Raw genomic sequence first — 22,417 nt, forward strand, 5'->3', positions numbered from 1 at the left:
CCTGTTCTAATAAGAACTCAGATAATTCAATAAGGAATTGTTTTGGGGAGTCCAAATGTTATCCTATCGTTTGTCTTTTTAGCATTTTGCATGAAGAATTGCCTGAAGGGTGGCATATTCTTTCCAACTTGAAAAATATGATTTTTCATTTTGATCTGTCATTTAAATGATTTGTGTAATTGTTCTGATCTTTATATTATCTCAAGGGGAATATATGCACAGCTTTATTTCAGGTGAGTAAAAACTGTACAACACAGTAGGGCATGTTACGCAAGCAATAATGCCCGACAAGGTGTGTTAATGTGTAATTAACACCTGCTCAGGGGTGTTATGAGGACCGACACCACAAGCACAGACTTAGGTGGGGGGGGGGGGTACATTCTTGAAGGTGGTATACAAGAACAGAATCCTGGCTTTATAGTCAATGAAGATTTAAATCAATGCAGATGTTTACAGGGACAGTAATTACTTTCACACCTTCACTGGTCAGACTTTTTTTTTAAATTTAGTTCTGAGCAGTGTGGAAGTAGTTAAGGGGCAGCTTGTGTTTCCAATGTTTTGGACCTGTTATTTTCAGATATTGCAGGTGTCTTTAGTGAACTGCTATGTTTGTACCATTGGAGACCTTTATACATTGTTTAGTGCTTTTGTTGTGATTACTTTTAAGATAACTGAGCTGAGTAGTCTTCCAGATCAGCTGGGTAAAAAGCAATATTGGTGCTATCCAAGGAAAGAACGGATATGATGTTCAATTTTCATGTCTGCTGTAGTAGCCTTAGCTATATGGGTTATAGCCTTCCAAAACTTCAGGGCACCTTTCATGTGTCTAAACTGTCAAACAGCTTGAGCTGAGCTGACTAAAAGACATGGTTGGGTGTGAAGCTGCTCAGAGCTTTACTGCTGCCAAAGAGTACGCAAGTGTTTTGAGGATCAGCAGTTGGCTTGTACTTTACTTTGCATGACTGACAAGTTCCCTTTGGGGAATAAACATTTCATGTTCTAAAATTTATTGCTGTTTTATTACTTTCTCTTCAGGAAAGTAATTTTAAAACTAGGAGTGTTGTGTTTTAAATGACTGTCTCAAGACTTAAGTGGAGCACTTGTTTATTCTGTCATCTGTAAAGTAGTGTTAACTAAATGAAAACATATTTTCTGTGGAGAAATTATATTTATTTTTCCTTGGTGAGGCTGGCAGAGCTTTTAAAGGTGCTTTTTACTGTGTTTTTTCTGTTAGAAAAGTAACTTTTCTGGACTTGTAGTTTTACCGACATTTGCTGCTTGTCTTCCCTGGTAAAGGGGTACCATTTCAGCTTGACCATGGAACAGACTACCGGTCCCACAGTTGATCCATCTTCCAGCCACAAGAAGAAAAACTAAAGCAAACATCCTTTGCCACCAAGGCAGGCCAGCAATTTATCTCAGTCACAGGTGGATGACTCTGCTCTAGCTATTTGTTGCATCTCAGAACACTCATCTTTAGCCTTAGATCCCTTCTGTGTAGCACCTACATCTGTTATGGATGGGGGTCAGCCACGTCCTCTGTTACTGTTGGGAGTCCCGTCAGTGGATAAGAGAGTACAACTACTGTCATTCCTGGGAGATGGAACAGGGAAGGTTTCCTTGTTGTGCCAGAATGCTGCGCCTATCCCTGGAGAAACAGCTGCTGCAATTAGTAACAATGTTGATCCCATTTTTCCTGTCAAAAACAAACAGAAACCCAAGTATGTATTTACTCCTGAAATTTCTTTAGACAGAAGTTTAATTCAGGCTATTGATCTTGTAAAGTAGTTTCTGGTAAAAGAAAGAGGGTTTTCTCTTTTCTTGAAGATATTTAAGATTCTGACTCTGAACAAGAAGATGCAGGGATAAATTCATTTTTTTTCCCTCAGATTTCTGATTCAGACTTAGAGAAGAGCTTGGTTTCTGATTCTCCCCATGGGAATTACACTATTTCTGAGACTATTGCTAGAATGTGATAGTGTTTTCAGTGGTTGAACACAGGCTTCTCAATCCCTCAGAAAGTACTATGAGTTGTTACAGAAGGATTTTCCAGAACCTGCACCCATTCCTCCTGTTCTGTCTGCTTTAGTGGATGTGTGTGTTAATGCCTGCTGTTTTCATGTTGTCAGCCAGCTGCCCCTAAAAAGGCAGATAGGATATTTAAAATTCCACAGTCTTAAATTTTTATACTCTTTTCCTACACCTAACCCAGCAACTATAGCCTTAGTTGATCCTACTGTTGCTAAGTTTATTCCAATCCTCCGATAAGGATGGGAAAATCGATAGGTATGGGAAAAAAGTGTATACTTCTGCAACTTTGTTTTTTCAGAATTTTGAATTGTCAGCCTCATGTGTTAAGGTTTGTTCTGACAAATTGTGAAAATGTGAGGAATGTTTTATCTGCAGTTTCATCTTGTGAAGAAAATTTTTAAGTAACTTTATTTCTTCCTTTGCACAGGTCACTACTGTTTGTTTGCAGAGTGCGTGTATGACCTTGTTGATGCCTTTTACTGGGTTATGGTCACTGATACTGTTTTAAGGATGTTTGCTTGGCTGCATACTCAGAGCCTTCCAGATTATGTTAAAACGAAATTTTAAATTCTCCCCTGAATAGAGAGTTGTGTTTTGTCCCTGTGCCACAGAGGTGATCAAAAAGTGTGATGAATGGGGCAAGCTAATCCAGAGAATTTTTAAGATTGTTCATCTCTCTAAGGAATTTTCTTTCTCCAATTCCATTTCTGGCTGTTCTGGCTAGAATTCAGTTAAACAGGCATTTAAGAAGGAATGGCAAGGAAGTTCCAAACAGAAGTCTCCAACCTTCCAAAACCAAGAAGAGTCCAATATATCTGAATGACTGTTCAAAAGACCTTGTGACCCACTCCCACCCTTGCCCCGCATTTTCTTCTAGAAAGTCTTAATCCCCACTTTTATCTTTGGCAATAGATTGCTTCAGACAGATGGGTTCTAAATATCATTCAACAAGGTTAGAGATTGCAGTGGGGGGAAATTCTTCCTTTCTACGGGGGTTATTCCTCATCCTCCAAATAAGACTCTCTTGTTTCCACCTGTTCTTTATGACATGCTATCTCAAGAACTGATAGAACCAGTTTCTCCTTCCCAAGTGGGAAATAGTTTTTATTCAGGTATGTTCCTAGTGTCAAAGAAATACAATGCTTGGAAGCCTATTCTGGATCTTTGTTTCTTAAAACTGTTTTGTGATAGTGCCCCAATTCTAAGTGGTCACTTCACAACCTGTTACCTCTTCTTCCTGTTTTTCAGGTTTCCTGGTAACACTAGACTTGTAAGATGCTTATCATAGCATTTCTTTTCATCCAGACCTCAGACATTCTTAAGGTTTTCTATGCTTCGATCACATTATCAGTTCTCTGCCTTAACCTTTGGACTATCCACTGAAGCAACAGTGTTCACTAAGTGTCTATCTCAGTGATGGTGAACCTATACACACGTGTCAAAGGTGACACACCAATGTTCACCAATGCTCAAGTTACCAAAGAAACTGAATGAACAAAAATACAAGAAATATGTGACCCCGCACTTCTTTATTAAAACTCAGCAACAAAAAAGTCATTAATTGATAATCAAATCAAATGCAATGTATTCCATATTTTTTTTCAGTTCAATTCAAAATTACTATTAAAAGTAGGGTCATTTTTCTATTTTAAGCCCAGTTATCAGTACACATATTGTTTTTTCTATTGTAAGTCACTGATTTTTCTTTTACTTTTTCATACATGCTTGCATGCACACGATTGGACTATATTTTTTTAAATAAATGAATATGTAAAGAATTGTTTCTCTTTTGTTGGGGGGGGCTTTCGCTTCATCAATGGCTTTTTGAAAATGGTTGGATTCCAAAAATATTCTAGAAGCTGCTATGTAGTCCTTTTCACATACTTTTACAAAGCACTTTAAGCTTGATTCCTTTTCTAAGTCCAGATCCAGATTTGCTAGGACCATTCTCGGGGTTCCTGGACTCTTCTCCTTCCACCTCCTAAATGTAGTTAGCTATGGTAATCTACTCCTATAGCTAAGGTTACTGCAGCAATTATTAATATGATGAACATAGTACAGTTGTGCAAGTTGGACTTACCATAACAATAAATGTACAAATGACCATTGCTGCAGTAACCTCTTCCTCCCTCCATCCTCCATTTTTAGTGCTTTTACTGCTAAGGTATGGACATATATGTTTTGTTATTCCTAGGATAGTTCTTTCAGGGTTCGGGCTTTCTCTTTCTATTTGCAGGAAAGCTCTAAAGGCTTTGCACCCAAACTTATCTTTTAGTCAGCTGAGCTTGAGCTGCTTGACAGTTTAGGTGCGTGGAAGTTCCCTGAAGTTTCGGAAGCTGGCAGACGATTATATCCTTGACAGGATATAACCCAAATACCTAAGGCTACTGCCAGTGATCATTCAAACATCTTCTGTTGTGGTAAGTTTACTTAGGCACAAGCAATCCCAAATATATGATATTTCAGTCTTTCTTTAGGTATTGCTTAATACCAGCCTTAAGCACTGGAATGACTGTTGCCATCTGTCATGTAGAAAGAATATATCCAGCAGATGGCATATTGTTAAATATCAATACTAAAAGAGTCTATTCAGGTCCTGCATACCTGCAACTGAAATAATATACAGTTGTAGTTTAAAAATACTCACTGGAAAAATGAATATGCCAATCTGAGGTAAATAAATGCTAGTAAGGAAAGAGGGCAAGACAGTAATGCAAGTACTCATAGTCCAACATTTCAACTGACTCTTCATGTATCTGTGTATAAGTATCCTTCTTCCTTTAAGCTGCTATACGGTATCCATATTATTCATGCATGTAGGTTTGTATGTATGTATGTATACATGTATCTCTAGCCCATTGCTTAACAGCCATGATGGCATTATTCAGGCAGGCATCACCGGGTACACTGTATCACCACTTTGCTTGACAGACCTACACATCCGAGCCTGTTTACTACTGCTGCCATGATATCGGTCTCCAGCCTTTCCCTTCTGTTGCAGCTCGTCTTGCACTTCAGGTGCTAGTCACACTCTGGTCATCTTGGTCACAGTCAGACCTTTTCTCATGTGTATAGAGCAACATTATGCATTTTTATAACAATTTATTTCAGAATAAAGATGCCTTAGCTGTCAAACTGCACATCACTGTTTATCCAGAAAAGCTATACAAATGCATCATTATGTTATTGCTAAATTACATTCTAAAATAAGCATTCCATTTGAAGCCAGAGCATTATTCAGTCAGGATGTCTATGGCTTCCTGCTCCTAAATTTTATCATAAAGTAAGCAGATCAGTCCAGCAGAAGTCAAAGTGATATTCTTTCAGGACCCATATGTCCAGAACCAATCTGTAGTCACACCTATGAGTGAAAATGTTCAGCTACTCCCCCTCAAAAAACATGATACTTACTCTGTCCAAATAATTGATAACTGTATCTATGAAACATGTAGTCACTGTACACATATGACAGAGTATTTACAGTTCTTATTAAAGATTTTTCTTGTTTATTCTCAAAAGGTGTCCTGCTTTACTTTACTTTCTCATTATATAAAGGTCTTATTTTCCCCCTGACCTTTCTGCAGTTGAGTTCCAGGATAGCATACATTCATTTATTATTGTGTTTGCTTTACTATACACCTGTGTCTTTAGAGAATATTGAGCAAGCATCCGGCGCCTTGTATGGCAGCAGCATCTCCAGCTCCCGCTGTGCACTTTATGTGTTGTTGTTGTACTTATCTGTATTGTTGAGTTGTAGGGCCTTTCATCTGGTTTGGTGTGTCCGCTGTCAGCAGTTTGAAGTCTCAATGTCCATGACATCCCAATGTTAGTTTCCCTTACCTTTGGAACTTGGAACTTGAAGTAGGGCCTTCAGTGCAAGTTGGCGAGTTGGATGCAGAAGCGGAAGTGGAGTTTGCCGGCATGAAATTTGAAACTGGATTTATCTTGTTAGGTCAGAGGGATTCAGAATGGAGTTGAGCTGAAAATAATGCCAGACTTTGGAGCTGGTGCTGGTGATGGAGTGGGTTGGTGAGACTGAGGAGGAGGAGGGATCGTTATGTGGTCGTGACCTTTAGGGCCCGCAGATGGCTGCATTTGTACATTCTGGGGATCGGTCTGGTATGGATTGCTGGTCTGGTTTGGACATGTGGTGCCTTTGTGGCTCCTTGGTGGACTGGGAGGAATGTTTCTGGTGTTGGAGTGGAATATGGAGATGCAGCAGTTGATGTTTCTGTGCCTGCGGTAGGACTGGGACTTGAGATGTAGTTGGTGCTGGAGTTGGAATGCAGAGGTTGAAGCTTTTGGCACTGTCGGTTGGCTCATTACTGTTGTTTTTGTGTTTGTTATGTGCAAATGTTTATGTTAAATGTTGTTGCTTGCTGATGTTGAGCTTGGAGGAACATCATTTCATTCAGCTGTGCACTTGTGAGTGCATGCGGTTGAATGACAATAAAGTTATTCTTGATTGATTGATTGGTTGATTACAAGCAGAATGTATTCTGTGGCAAATATATTGGTACTTTCTCTGCATGTGTGTGATAAGGAAGAATAATAAAAAGAATAATAAAAACTTAGACAGTCATTTTTAATAAAGCAAAACAAAAATAAGCAAATATCATTGCTATGCAGAAGTCAGATATGACTTGTAGCATACATGCCAAAGTTTAAAGATGTATTTGTTTAGTTTCTCTTTTGTGACCTGTAATATGTTCTGAGCATAGATGAGACTTATAAACCTAAACCAGTAATGAATCCTGAAGGGTTAAGATATACATTTTATCAAACTGGGAATAGACTTTTTAAAATGACTATTAACAAATATTTAAACTCCTTATTACTAGGGGAAACGTAAAAAGAAAACTAAAGGTGGATTATTTCAGTGCTTGTTTCGGAACGTGACTAAAGTATTCAGGAGAGATAAGAAGGTAAAAATTTGCTTCCATTTGTTTTGTCTGACTTTTTAAAAATATTTGACATTTCTGTTGTAGTAACTACAGTATTACTTAAGGAGGTAACTGTCATAAAATAATTTTATGCAGTGTAGTACAGAAACAGTTTTTTTTCTTTCTTCCATCATTGACTGACACTATTTTGTGTACTAAAAATACAGATATTCAGACTTTGTTTTCAGCTACCAGTAAAGTTACAGTTAACATATTAAGCAAATTAATACTGATTTAACTAAACATTTTTAGTTGTTTTTTTTTTAATATACTTTTATTAATTTGGTTAGTGTCACTGGACCTCTGGCCTATTTTCAGGGTGAGGCCTGAAATAGTACTTACTTACTAGTGGAAATTTGGAAAGGCACTAGACAAATTTCCTTGCTCTTTTTGTAAAGTGCCTTGAGATCTTTTTCATCAACATGAGCAACCACCAACATAGGAAGATGGGAACTTTGTTTAACTTCTCATTTGAAGCACAACAGAATCAAGAATACATCGCCTCTTTATGTTACAACTTACTCTGATGTATCATTCCTGCAAAATGAGTCATTTTTGCCAAGCCTACCCTCTACATTTAAAGGCCGTGGATAGTTCTGCACCTGTATGGTTTATTTCTAGACTTCCTTGGTATGGATTTCAATCTTTTTACCTTCCCACTATCACTCTGACAATCGTGCAGAAATCTATTTTAGCAGTTTGTCATTTGTGGAGCAGCCTTGTCCCTGAAAATCAGTATTTTATGACTGCATGACAGAACAGAACATCTGTGACAGTGGAATATAATTTACTTTGCAATCTATTGACCTCTGAGTTTATGTTGGAGAATGGGTACAGGGGGTCTTGCCTGCTTGACCTGATAGGTCCAGCTGAATGGACTATGGGTCAGCTGTCATTTACCACACTTGCAACATTTAGAGTGGAAGCTATAGAAAATAGAGAAGCTGCATTGGAAGAGAGACACTACCCATACGGCTGCTCTTTTATGGACCTAATGTTATGGGACCATCTCAAATGGTTTTGATAAAAAACTCAAGGATAGTCATTTGCACCATAATCAATAACCAGAGATCAAATTTCTAAGCATCATATAGAAATGATAGGAATCACCTTTGGCAAGCTGTATTAGAATTTACTCTTTTTGACAGGTATTTGATTTGTAATGTTTCACAGAAGTATTTACATTAATTGAAGTCCTTGCATGTAGCATTCCTAGGAAAGAGACATTTCTGAAATCTGTAGCAAAAGTAGTAGCAACTCTAATGAGTGTATGACTTTAAACAACCTGCATATGCTTTATGAAAATCATCTTATAAAAAAATCTGTGTGTTAACGGTATGGAATGTTGTAGTAAATGCTTTAGCTCTGTGAGTAAGAGGCTGTCTTATTCTTCAGTTAAAGTACATCTGCAACTGCAATATGCACACCAGGTTTCCTTTAGATATTCTCACATCTCACAAAGAAATATTTCCTTTAAGGATTCTTACACATCAGAACACCTAGTTGTGTTTCAGGTGTAATGCTATAGAATGTTATCATAGGACCTTTTCAAATGAATGCATTAGCAAATCTGTCTTGAAAAATATTGTGGCATGTTGTCCTTTGTGGTAGAAAAAAAAATCAGTCATCTACACTGATGGAATTTCAGTGAGTTTGTACTTATACCATGTTTGTTTTGTGTAGGGAGAAACTTGTTTCTGCACTTCAAAAAAGGAAGAAAAATCGGTTAGTTTCCCTAATATCCTTTGTTTTCTCAGATAATATTTATTTTAGTTTAGTTTAGTTTCATTTGTCCATCGAAGCTATCAAAGCCCCTTTTCAGGGTAGGCTGGGTTAGAAAATCTTTGGTATCAGGTTATTTTCAAGAACTGAAATGACAGATAAAAAATCACTTTACAAATAAAATGATGACGTAGTGGTCAATATCAGTATGATTTAGTCAGAAACAAATCAAACAGAAACAGCTTTATTAAACCTATACATTATACTAGACAAGTTTTCTAAAGAAGATGTATTACTTAATGCAGAATTACATTGAGAGAGTTATGAGAGAGGGCATTTTAGTGTACAGGAAAAAATACAGAAAAGAGGGAGAAGTTTGTGTTCTCATACTTGGAGGAGAGGAAGAATGTGATAACTGAACAGACTGGTTCTAGGAAACAGAAAATACTATATTATGTACAAAGTTAGGAATGTCACTGGTATTCCATCAGTGTAGATAACTGATTTTGTTTTTCTGCCAAAATTAACTGCAAACAAAATTTTTCATGACAGAAATGTACCATACAAAAAAGCTCATTAGACTATTCTAACTCACAAAGAAAATCTCTGAACTGAAAAGAAAAACATTTTCCATTCTGTCAGGTATGATTTTCTGCCTAAATTCTTCTGCATTTCCATTAATGCATTTATGACGGCAAAAGTTATCGATTCCTATCAGTTGCAAATTTTCCATGTAAGGTTGGCAAAGTATATCACAGAGAGTGTGATGGTGGGATTCATGGCACACAGCCAGACCAAGTGAACTCATTCCAACAGATCTAAATACTAGGAAAACACAATTTGATTCAACCATAAACAGACAAATAGATCAGTTTTACACAGTGCTGCATACACCTTTTCTTTGAATGTGCAGTAAGCTATATTCCACAGATAATTGCAAAGCATAATAATAATAATAAATAATTAAAATTAAATAAACTCTATATTACAGGTAGCTTTTCCCAGGATGACAAGTCATAGAGATATCAAAATTATAAAAAGCACTGCAGTTTTATCTAAAGATGATAGCATTAATTACAGAAGTCTGACTATTATTTCTAAAAAATTTTAAAAGTATAACTTTTTCTAATTTAAAACATAAAATACCAGCATAGACTCTGCTGGCTAATTAATGAAATAGCTCCTTTAAGGGCAGCAGAATTACAAGTGAAAGTTTTGTTCAAATATTATAACTTTGCCAATATATGAGTCATAGGTTTTAGTTAAATGATGGTGTTACAAGATTTTTTTCCAGATTATAGTTTATAACTTATTTTTTAAAGTGCATGGGTAATATTTTTCACCAAAAGCAGCTTTTAAATATCCGTTAAATATTTGCTAGCTAAACATAATTATATCTCTCATTCCTTTATTTTCTTTTACTGTCCTGTATATAAATTCTAGAGTAAGTGCTGTCCTGATAAGAATGTCTGGCTATGATACAACAGGGATTTAGGGCACACAGAGAAGGCTTCTGTCTAGAACATTTCAACTCTTCTTTCGGCTTTTCCCGGTTAGGGGTCGCCACAGCGGATCACCTGCTCACTCATGATTGGCAGTGGAGTTTTAAGGTGTCAAGTTGCCAGCCCAGAGCCCAGCCTTCCGCAGAAGGCACACACACGCACACACTCATGCCTAGGGCCAATTTAGAGTGTCCAATCCACCTACAACATGTCTTTTGGAGGAAACCGGAGCACCCGGATGAAACCCACGCAACCACAGGGAGGACATGCAGACTCCACACAGAAGGCAACCCAGCCAGGGATCGAACCAGAGAACCTTTTGCTGTGAGGCATCAACGCTAACCGCTGCACCACCGCGGCTGCCCAAGAACATTTCAACTCTGCTAGATTAAATTATCCCTTTATGATGTGCATTTGCCCTTCTAGCATTGGTTGCTGATGGCGAGAGACTGAAAATGATCATTTCACTTATATGGCTAAGAAATACATTAATATTAAATTGCTTATTTCTTGGGCTAACCCTAGAATTAAGTATCCTAAGGCACACTTGCTACTTAACTTGCAGGGTCTCTGGAGATGCTTTGAGTCTTTAATTGCTTGTTCCTCATGCTTTCAGTTGTCATATTAGGGCGCAAAAATCTAAACAAATCTGTTTCCCTGGATTTAGTATCTTAAGTAGTGCATTAGGTGAATTACCCCTATCCTTTTTGTTGCATCTGTATTCATATTGTATATATGTTTTGTTTTGCATTAAGATGAAAAAGACCTCTAAAGCTGAAAAGAGAAGAAAGAGTCCAAATAAGATGTCTCCATCCAATTCTTCTGAAGAAACTGAAAAGAAAAAGGAGACTGAGGAAAGGCAGGAAATGCTGAATGAACAAATAGCAGAAGCAAGCATTACTCAGGTGGGGGTAACTTGTATTTATACAATGAATGCAAATGGCAGCTTCATAAAATTCTTATTTCAGTATGGTGCAAAACAGTACATTTTCTACAGCATTTATCCATGTTACTTAAAAATGCACTCCATGTTTCTAGCATCAGACTTGATTTCCTGTGATTAAAGCTGTTGCCATATACTGTGCAATTACACTTACCTTCTGACTTGTTCTGGATGAACATGGTCTAAAAATTACTAGATTAGTTACATGGTTAAAATTACATAAATTAAACATAAATTGTTTTATTGATTTAGTTGACCCTAGAGATCAATTTTACAAGCCAATCTTGATGCAAAGGTTTCAGAGTATTAGGAGATGCTTTACTTTCTTGGTACATGTGCTTTCATTTGGTATATTTGGGTACAAAAATATAAAAATGTCAGTTTCCCTGATTTTATTTATCTTAAGTAGTATATTAAATAAATTCTCCATATCAGTTTTGTTGCTTCTGTATTTCTATTTTTTGTATGTTGTGTTTTGTATTAAGGTGGAAGGCACCACTACGTCTAAGAAGGAAAGAATCTCTCCTGATAACTCGTCACCCTGTGGTGCTTCTGAAGAAACTGAAAACAAACAAGATGCTGCGGAATGGCCAGAGATGTATGAACAGGTAAAAGAAGCAAAGATTTCCCAGGTAGGGGCAGATTATACTACTCCACAAAATGCAACTTTTTCTTTAATTCCTTTCTAGGCATGATGGCAAGATATTACTGCAGTTTCTAGTGCTTTTGTCTGTTTTTTTAATGCCTATCTACTTCCAGAGTCAGACTTCTGGTTCTTTACATTAAGTTTCCCCATAGGATGTGCATTTACACTTGCCTCTGGCCGAGGTTGTTAGTGAAATGGTTCTGAAAATGATCAGTTCACTTAAATGGATAACACATAAATGAATTACCTACATAGTTATTTGATTAACCCTACAAATAAGTAACATGAAGCACATCCACTGCTTCGTTTACAAAAGAGTCAAGAGTCTTGACTTGATTGCTCCCTCCATTTTGTGTTGGTATATTAAGACACAAGTATTTCAAATCCTTACATCTCAAATCTTATTTACCCATAGTATTGTATTAAACGATCTGTCCCTCTACCATCATTTATCATGTTTCTGTGCTCATATTCTGTGTTTGTTCTGCCTTGCACTAAGGAGGAAGACATTTCTAAAAATGTAAAGAGAACAATCCAAGCAGAAACCAAGCCTTTCTCCTCCACTTCAGAAGAAACAGAAAAGAAGCAAGAGGCAGAAGTAGTACAGGAGTGCCGTATCGATCAAAGAGCAGAAGTGGTTCCTAGTCAGGTAAGCAACACCTTATACTAACACAAAAGTTGCAAATGGTTCTTTAATGAAATTTTGTTTTGTAAGGTGCAAAATGTCATCTCTCATTCTTTCAGTTTTTTCCTACTGTAATACATTAAAATATTCTTCAAAATGTCAAAGAAATGAGGATAATTGTATTTCTAGTTTTCATTTGGCCTCATTTATGTTTATGAGAAGCCATCTTTCACACATTGTTTACTTAAGCAAAAATAAATGTCTGGGTGTGGATTATTGGGAGAGTTTTGGAGTTTTTATGTGGTTGTATAATGCAAAGATAGCACAAGCACCCCACCAGGTGCCCATGCCTACCACACATTCAGATTCTGTTCAGAGGGTAGATGTGTGTGGTGGTCGCTCATTAGTCTTCATCCAAAATTCCACCATCTCTGATTTTGGCCAACTGCAAAAATCCTTTCGTAACAACTGCAACCCATGCAGATTATCTCAATAACATTGTTCCAACTAGTCTGACTATAATGACAAAGCAAACCTACTAAGTCCATAACAGCACAGGAGATATGCTAGAAAATAAAGTCTTTTCCCCCATTCATTCTCAGCTCCCTGTACTATACCACCTTATCTGCACTTCTCATGAAAGTACCATAGAGCAGTAAAGGCACTCTCCAAGCCCAAGAACACTAGCTCTTTGGGTCTAGATAATATACCAGACTGCTTCCTCAATAGTATGAAGTACTACCTCAGTGATCCCCTGAAAAATTTGTATTCAGTTTCATCTTCACCAAGGGCTTTGTAAGTGCAGCCTAGAGAACATCAAATGTGGTCCACCACCATTAGCATAGTCTCACCGCCATTCCTGGTAACTACAGGCCAATTAGCCATGCCAGCATCATCTGAAGGGTAATGGAAGATATCTTTATGGAGATCATAAAAAATGAATATAGACAGTCTGCAATCCTTTAATCCAAACAAATTTGCTTTTATAAACTGCAGATTGTGTCTTACAAGATCTGGTAGACTTCTTCAGAAGTATTACTGAGGCAACAGATGAGGGTAACTAGATACAAATCACTTAACTTTACCTAACACAGCCTTTAGCACCATTCCTCACTCAAGCATTACTGATAAACTAAGCCAGCTAAATACAAACCCTATGCAAACTGCTAGTTCACAAACTGTCTCACTGACAGAAGGCATTCAGTCAGGGTTGGTGCACACTGACATCAAAAATGCTACTCATTAGTGGAGTTGCTAGAGATCTGTAATAGGGGCACTTCTATTCAACGTGTATTTTGTTGTTGTCAAAGCAGCCATCAAGCATCTCTGACAATATTTACATTTGACTGCAAACTGGGAGCCATCATAAACTCTCCTGGTGACACTCATATTCGCCAAGGAGGTATAAGTTGCACTATCCCTTGGTGCCTGGGCTATGTTATCAAGCTAATAAGTGTAGTATTGTTACATTTGGGAGTGAATAACACCCCCTGCAAACACCACATAAATAACACACCCTTTAGGATGGACACAGATTAGAGACCTAGGCACCTCTGTGGGCACTGAACTCTTATTTGACTATCTTGTATTTTCTCTAGTTAAGACATCCTTTTATCTAGCTCATCTGATTACCAAAGGCATATCTTCTAGCTCCAGGGATGTTATCATCCCTAGATACTCTTCCTTTACCAGGCCTGCAGTAAAAAAATATACCTCTTTGATGTGAATCTGTCAAAATATGATTCATGTTGAAAAATCTCAACATATCCTCTCCAAAAATGTCACACAGTGAGCTACACATAGTACTTAAAAGCTCTAGCACTTTTCTCCATGTCTTATAGGCTATTAAGTGATCATATTTACAAGGCTACAAATAACCCAGTCCTACTTAAAACCAGAAACATAACAAATAACTGCTCAAGAGACTTGAACTTTCTGCTTAACATAAACAAATGGAATGGGAAGGCTTGCCTACTAAAAAAAATCTCTGTTCCTTTGAAACAAAATCCCTCTTATTTCAAATTAGTTTCCTACTCTTATTAATGTCCAGCCTAGATGAGCTGATGGGATACCACACAAATTCCTTCCAGGTCTAGCTGTACAGTCTGTTATAGAAAGAAGGATTAAACCATGGGAAATGCAGTTTCTGTATCTTTAGTGGCCTACTATATCAACTGCCTGGTATAAAACTATGAATTTATGATGAGTTGACCAAGTGATATTCTAGAATATAAGTGAGTAAACATTTGCCTGATTCTCATTGCTTCACTGGAATTTTATAAGTGAATTTTTGTTTTAATATATTTATTTTGTTAGTAACATTGTTTAGCTGTGAGATACTATACTCTGTGGCACAGCTGTATGATATGGTTTGTCCAGGTTTTCAGAGCTTTATGACTTCAGCTGTATTTTAGTACAGTAATATGTTTGGTATTCCATGGGTTAATCAGAAATCTGAAGTAATTGACTTCATTTGATCAACAACCTGTGGGTTTCGGATCCAGATCGGATCTGAGACGGCAGCTTCACCAGCACCTGATCCAAGCTCCAAGTTTCTCCCCTTACCCATAATACCCCTCCATCTCCTTCCTTCCCTCAGATCTCATTTGCCACAGCTTTGCCAAGCAGCTTGGTCTCAGAGCTTCAGGCATGGTAGGTGCTTTTTTGGATAGTTTTTGGGTGTTTTTGTTGCTGGTAGGTTCCCTTTCCCTTGCTTAACCTCCACTTCGTTATGTGTTGTGGTTTCCCCTTTTAAAAAAAAAAAAAGGTAGAAAGGTTTAGCATAGTACTTAGAGTAGGCCCTATCCCTCCCCCTTATTGCTAGTCAGTGGACACGAGTCTGTGTGTGTGTGTGTGTGTGTGTGTGTGTGTGTGTGTGTGTGTGTGTGTGTGTGTGTGTGTGGCGTGCAGGTTAGGACTTTAGAGTGTGGCCATAAGTTATCTCTGGCTGATGGCCACACTCTGTGTGTGATGTGTTTGGGAGCCTCCCATATTTCAACAGAATGCTCGATTTGTGCGGGGTTTAACCCTAGGGCATTGAAGGATCACAGGGCAAAACTAATCCTTAAAGGACTTCTTCCTGCTACAGAGGCAGCTGCCTCTGCTTCTCTTACGGTCACAGCTGTGACTGCTTCTTCCTCAGCCACAATCACTTCCCCTCCCTCTCAGACCGGGACTCAAACTCCTGGTCATAGGTCTACGGATAGGGAGCATAGGAAAGAGAAGGGAAAAGGCAAAGATAAAGAAAAAGAGAGAGAGAGAGAAGGGCAGGAAGAGATCCCTGGACCGATCGGATCCATTGGGTCCTCCTCCAAAGCAACATTTAGTTACTAGACCAGTTTCTCCTCAGTCCACTTGCCCAGATTCTTGCCGGACCCAGAGGAGCCTAGACCTTCTTCCAGGGCCTCTGCACATCGACCCTCCTGGTCGGCGTCGGTGGCCTCAACATGTTCCACCAGACGTTTGAGTGAGGCAGACATGGACAAAATGATGCAAAGGTTTATTCGCACCCAGATTCAAATGGGGGTCTTGTCAGGCCCCTCTCCCTCTGGAGGGGGAGCTTGCTTCCCTTTTTTGCCCTGATATCTCCTTCTCTGGTCCAACCCCCGATATCGGAGTTTATAGATCCTTGAGGTTCTGGAGTCAGGGGGTCGGTGCCGATGGTACTGAGTACCTCGATGCCAGCCGTTACCTTGAGAGCATCGGACCCGACTAGTTCGGACCCAAACAGCTCTCGGAGCTGAAGCCTGGGGGTCAGATCCGGGGGGTTGGGCTTTTCTCCTTTGGTGCTGACTTTGTCAAGTCAGGCCCCTCTCCTCGGCATCTCGGTTCCAGCAGGCTCAGGTCCGATCCCCCCGTCAGATCCGGGGAGAGCATCTTCCTTATTAGTTTCCCGAGAGACTCACTCTCCCTTGGCTTTCAACATGGTGGAAAGGGTTCTCTCCATCGGATTGAGACCCCTGACCATCTCCTCAGACTCCACCCCAACTCCCTCGTCTGTGGGTGTATCTTCAGCCATTTTGCCCATGCAAGGACAGCCCATACTCGATGTGCCCCAGACAGTTCCCCTCGAGGAACCACAGGTAGTTTGCAAGCCTTCTCTGGAGAGCCCCACTGAAGAATTTCCTTGCAAATGAACATGCTAGAGGAGGCACTTGGACTCCTCCCCAGATTCCCTCACCAAGGACACCAATTTGGAGGAAGGGGAATGTTCCCACAGATCACCCCCGACGATATCTCCTTTGGGGACATCACGGAACTCCTGCGGCAGCAGTGGGAGGTTGGTCCAACTCCAAGCCTTCCTTGGATGAGTCGGTGTTTCTGGAGGACTTCAGCACGGGCACATCTACCTCCTGGGTGCCCTCCCCCCCACAGATCCCTTGGTGGATCTTATTACCACCCAGGCATTGAAGGAACCGGACACCATGGAGCCAATCCTGAATCATCCCAACAAGATTTTGAGTCCTCCTGCCGACAGACCCAGTTAGAACAAGGGGTTACCAGTGGATGCCATGGTGGTAGTAGCTGCCACTAAGAAAGAACTAGCCCAGGAAAGTTCTATGGTCCATCCCCCCGACCGAGAGTCCAGGACGATGGATTGCCTAGGAAAGTGGACATGTGCTTCAGCCACCTTTTCTTTAAGGGTGCTGAATTATTTAGCCCACATCACTCGACTACAGAGCAACCTGGTCAAGGAGCTAACTGAGTCACCCCCCCCCCCCCCGGAGTCCATGTCACTGGAGGATAAATGAATATTCTCCGCATGAATGGCCACTCTTAATGCGGTTTCTAACAGTCCATGCATCTACTTTCGCATGCCACTGAAGGAGAGGCAAGGGTGGCTGGGTCTGGCATTGGCATGAGGCAACATGCCTGGCTCAGGCTATGTCTTTTCACGGAACTCTTTAAGGCGTCTTGCGCGAATTCCCCTTATGATGGTTCTTCCTTGTTCGGGAAGACGTTTCGACATGTTGGTCTAGAGTGAAAAGGATGGGAAGACATTGTCTGCCATTGGGATCTGCTTCGCTAACCCCCAAAGATCCTTTTCCAGGAATCAGTGGGGGCAAAAGAAGATGAGGTTTTAGAAATCACAATATTCCCAGGACACTCAGGACTCATCTTCCCCTGGAGACAGAGGGAGACCAGACAGACACCAGCCCAGAGGCGGGGGGGGGGTCCAAGCCTGACTGCTCTGCTCTGGAGGCAGTCTGGGGTCATTTTCGCTGCACCTGACAGCATGGTAGTGCATGTCAACAGATCATTGGGTGCTTCGAATCCTATCCAGAGGTTATACCATCCCCTTTGTGGTTCCTCCCATTCCTCCAAAACACCTCCCAGACATTCCACCCATGCAAAGGGAGGCAGCAGTGCTCAAAATAGAAAAGCTGCTAAGGAAATGAGTTATCCAGCCCCTCCCCCGAGATCAGTCTGGATCAGGCATCTATTCCAGGTTCTTTTTGGTGCCAAAAAAGATGGGGGACCTAAGGCCTATTCTGAACCTTTCCACCCTAAACCTGTCAGTTGCCAAAGAGAAGTTCTGGATGGTCACTTTACAATCCATCCTGCCCTTCCTGCCAGAGAATGACTGGATGTGCTCAATAGAACTCCAGGATGTGTACTACCATATAAAGATGCACAGATGCTCCCAAGGTTCTTCTGGTTTCGGCTAGGGGCTAGTCACTATCAATTTTGAGCCCTACCCTTTGGTCTCACCACAGACCCCAGGGTGTTTACCAAGGTCATGGCAGTAGTAGCAGCTCACCTGATGTTTAGAGGATACAGGTCTACGTGTACCTGGACAATTGGCTCCTTGCTGCTCCCTCCAGGCATCTAGTTTATCAGGTCAGAGGTCTGGGAATTACAATCAACAGCTCCAAGTCTTCTCTAAACCCAGTTCAGGTCTTAAACTACATTGGAGGGAGGATAGATACGCTGCAAACCTAACTCCGGAGAGAGTTCGAAACCTACGACTCCATGTGTCTGTGATCTTTCAGTCTCATCTTCCTACAGCCAAGGCGGTTTTATGAGCCATAGGTTCCATGGCAGCCACCATTACTCTTCTTTCCTGTGCTCATCTGCATATGCGAGTACTACAGTGGATATTAGCACTCCAGTGGTCATTATTAGATCTGCCGTTGACACATCCAATTCACATAAGTGACGCTTGCAGGAAGTCCCTCCTCTGGTGGATACACTCCTCAGAACTAGTTGGAAGGAAGAATATTTATTGCAGCACCTCCCTAAGCCACAGTGACCATGAACACCTCCCAACTAGGGTGGGGGGGGGTCATTCCCTGGGCAGGACAGTCCAAGGCACGTGGTCCCTGAACAAGACCAAATTGCATATCAGTGTTCTAGAGATGAGGGCGGTCTTGTTAGGGTTGCAGGCCCTTTATGCCTTTCTCCCTCTGGGAACTATTGCGATTCAGACAGACAACATGTCAGTGGTCTTGTACATCAACAAGCAGGGAGGGACTAGATCTTATCCCCTTTGTCTCGAGGCCTTGAGAGTGTGGGAATGGGCAATCTGCACCTGCCATTTTCTGGTAGCAATGCACATTCCGGGTTGATCCAACATTCTGGCGGACAAACTGAGCAGGACTATCCTGATGACTTACGAATTGTCTCTGTATCCTTCTGTAGCAGAGCAGATCTTTCTCGAGTGGGGTCAGCCTTGCTGCATTCTCTTCGCATCTCCTTCCAATGTAAAGTGTAGTGAGTTCTTTGCTCTGATCTCCCCACAGGGGGAATCCCTCAGGGATGCTCTGGTCCATGCTTGGCCTCCTGGTCTTCTCTATGCTTACCTCCCTTTACCTCTCATGACAAAATTCCTCCAGAAGGCTCACAGTTTGGGGAGCAAAGTAATCCTCATCACCCCATTCTGGTTTTGCCAAGTCCGGTTTCCCTTCCTTTGGTCTCATCTAATAGTTCCTCCATGGGTCTTGGATTTGATATCAGATCTCATCTCACACCCATTGAGGGTCCCTCATCCAGACCTGGCCAATCTGAAGCTCACTGCTTGGCTGCTCCAGTTCCCTTAATTGCTAGGACTCGGGTCTATCCTCTCCGGTCAAGGTGGCAGCTCATAAATCGTCCACCAGAAAACTATACGATAGCAAATGGACGCCTTTCTCTATCTGGGCTTCTCAAAGGGATTTGGATCCTTTCACAGCTCCTGTCCCAGCAATCTTTGAGTTTTTGGCGTACATTTTCCAGTAGGGTGCTAGCTCTTCTACAGAAAGTTCAACTGGCTGCCATTTCCAATTTCTATATAGGTGAGAACATGGCCTCATTAGCTTCCTCCAGACTTTGCAAAACCTTTATTAAGGGTACCTTTCTTTTAAGACCTCCGGTTAAAGATTGTACCCCTCCATGGGATCTTACCCTAGTCTTGGAAGCTCTGGTTGCTCCACCTTTTGAGCCAGCTGCTTCTGTGGATCTAAAATTTTTATCTGGAAGACAACCTTCCTAGTGGCTCCTACCTCATCTAGGAGAGTTACAGAACTCCAGGCACTATCTGTCAAACCTCCATATATGATTTTCCATATAGACAGGGTTTCACTTTGTACTAATCCTTCCTTTCTTCCAAAAGTGGCCTCTGAAACAAATATCAATCAAATGATCAATTTACCCATTTTCTTTCCAAATTTTCAGAATAGAGGTTAATATCAATTGCATTTATTAGATGTACATAGACAGCTGCATTTCTACTTACACAGGACTAAGGTCTTTCACAAGTCTGACCAGTTGTTTGTGTCTTTTTCTCCACCTTTTCTGGGCATACAGGTTTATAAGGTAACCATTGCCAGATGGATTTCTCTTTGCATCCTTCAGGTTTACAAATACAGAAGCATGTTTCTTCTGGGTAGGATTAATGACCATTCTACCAGGTCCATGGCTACGTCAGCGGCCTTTTGGTCTTGGGTGTCTCTGGATGATGTTTGTTCAGCAGCTACTTGGTCCTCATCTCACATTTTCATTTCCCATTATAAGCTGGACATGACATCTAGGGGAAGAGCATCCTTTGGCTCCGCGGTGTTCCGAAATATCCTTCCATGAGGGCCACCCAAAAGTTTGGTAGCTGGGGACTCTGTCCCACAGGTTGATTATCAAATGAAGTCAACTACTTCAGATAAAGAAGTTATGTACTCACCATAACGTTCCATCTGAGTAGCTGGACTTCATTTGTCATCAACCTTCCCTCCCTCCTTCCCCATGACCTTTTCATTATGTTATTGCAGGAGAGTGTGCCTATGCGCTTCTCCTGTTCTTCTTTCTTGGTAAGGTATATTGGATCAGGTTTTTTATGTGTATGGTATAACAAGCTCGATCTGAGGGAAGGAAGGAGATGGAAGGGTATTATTGGAAAGGGGAGGAGCTTGGAGCTCGGATCAAATGCTGGTGAAGCTGCCATCTCGGATCTGATCCAGATCCGAAACCCACAGGTTGATGACAAATGAAGTCCAACTACTAGGAGATGGAACGTTATGTTGAGTACATAACTTATTTTTTATCCATTTTTGGTATGTTTTATGTACAAAATCAGAGCCAAGCTGGGACACTCTCACTGGAAATGGATGCATATTTCTTAATATATTGTTGTACAATGGAATGCCATAAATCAGCATGGGAAAAACTGTAACAGCTTGCTAGAATGCCATGAATCCGCATGGGAAATTTGATTAAGAGCTGATTGCTATCCTGGATTAAACAAACACATTAATATCAAATGTTTTTTACTTATGCATAAATTGTGTTGATGGTTGTTTGTTTGTGCACATCATTTGTTTCATGTTAGACATTTTTATCCCTGTTTTATTATTTTCTTTGTGTTTTGAACTCTTAGCCAATGCATTTTAGCTATCTGATAACACTCACTTTTTTTGAAAGTTGATTGGATCAGTTAAGTCACATGATGTTGGCAATCTTGTTAAACTGTTTCATTTTTTTACTTGTATTTTGTGATGAAGTTCTGGTTTAAAAATAAGTTGAACAAAAGCACTGAAAAATACAAGTGGTGTCTGGAGCCTTGCCTTGGTGGGTTTGGTGGAATTACATTTGTTATATTGTACAATTATTACTGTTACCCTACAAAATGACTGTTTATTATTATTATCTTTCTAAATAATGTTGCCATGTAGTGACACTTCTTCAAGACTGCAACTTTTTACTCTGAAATGATTTAGTGACGGTGTCGCAGAAGTGTACATTACATGTCTCTTAATGTGATAGTGCGAACTCATAGGAACAATACCACCAAGCAATCCCAAGAACCATAAGCTCTCTAGCCATATACATGTTTAGTCAGACACACCCAAAGGTTTGTTTCTCCCTGCTCAAGCACTTAATAGTGTACACCTCAAAAATTCAGCAGGGCTGTACATAATAATTGTGATATAAATGTATTCCTGCCCATCTAATTAATTATCACAATCAGCCTTAAAGGTAGTCAGAGTATTTCTTTGTTTGACCTGTACTGGTATTTTATTCCATAAGCTGGGTGTATGTTGAATTAAGAACCTATCTCTCCAGCAAGTCTCATTTGTTAGTGTAGGTTTGAGTCCTTAGTATGAGTGTTTGTGGTTTTGCAAAGAAGTAGGAGGTTAAATAGGACAGATTTTCATGCAACACATAGGTCATCTTGGAGCAGCCTGTAGGCTAATATGTATAAGGAGAGTCCTGGTTATCTTTTGGGATAGTTGAAGGATTCATGGCATTTTATTTTCTTGATTAGGTATCTTTGCTGCCTTTCCATTTGATATGCTAGCATTTGTACATACCAAAGGAGACATTGTTTTCAATGATGTTCCTGATAAAGGAAAAACACAGTGGTAGGATTTCCTCTTTGGAACTTGTAGGTATTCCCAGAAATTAACTGGGCCAGATAGAAGGATTTCCTGACTGTAGTGGAAACATGATTGAATGGGAGAGAATTGTTCATGTGCCTACCCAAGTCTCTTATGACAGCATCTGTCTGAAGAGAACCACCATTTATTAACTGAGTAC

General features: G+C 40.3%; 1 protein-coding gene across 1 annotated transcript in view; it reads left to right on the top strand.

The window, feature by feature from the left end:
* LOC122792418 (trichohyalin-like) overlaps positions 1-22,417 on the top strand; it is a 261,589-nt gene that overhangs the window by 38,799 nt on the left and 200,373 nt on the right. Inside the window, exons 4-7 of the mRNA XM_044060207.1 lie at positions 6,873-6,956; positions 10,954-11,103; positions 11,627-11,749; positions 12,287-12,436. Of these exons, the coding sequence (XP_043916142.1) occupies positions 6,873-6,956; positions 10,954-11,103; positions 11,627-11,749; positions 12,287-12,436 (507 nt within the window). The remainder of the gene's footprint in view (positions 1-6,872; positions 6,957-10,953; positions 11,104-11,626; positions 11,750-12,286; positions 12,437-22,417) is intronic.

The sequence above is a fragment of the Protopterus annectens genome, chromosome 1.part2, assembly GCF_019279795.1.
Source record: "Protopterus annectens isolate FY-2018-M chromosome 1.part2, PAN1.0, whole genome shotgun sequence".
Classification (NCBI taxonomy): Eukaryota; Metazoa; Chordata; order Ceratodontiformes; family Protopteridae; genus Protopterus; species Protopterus annectens.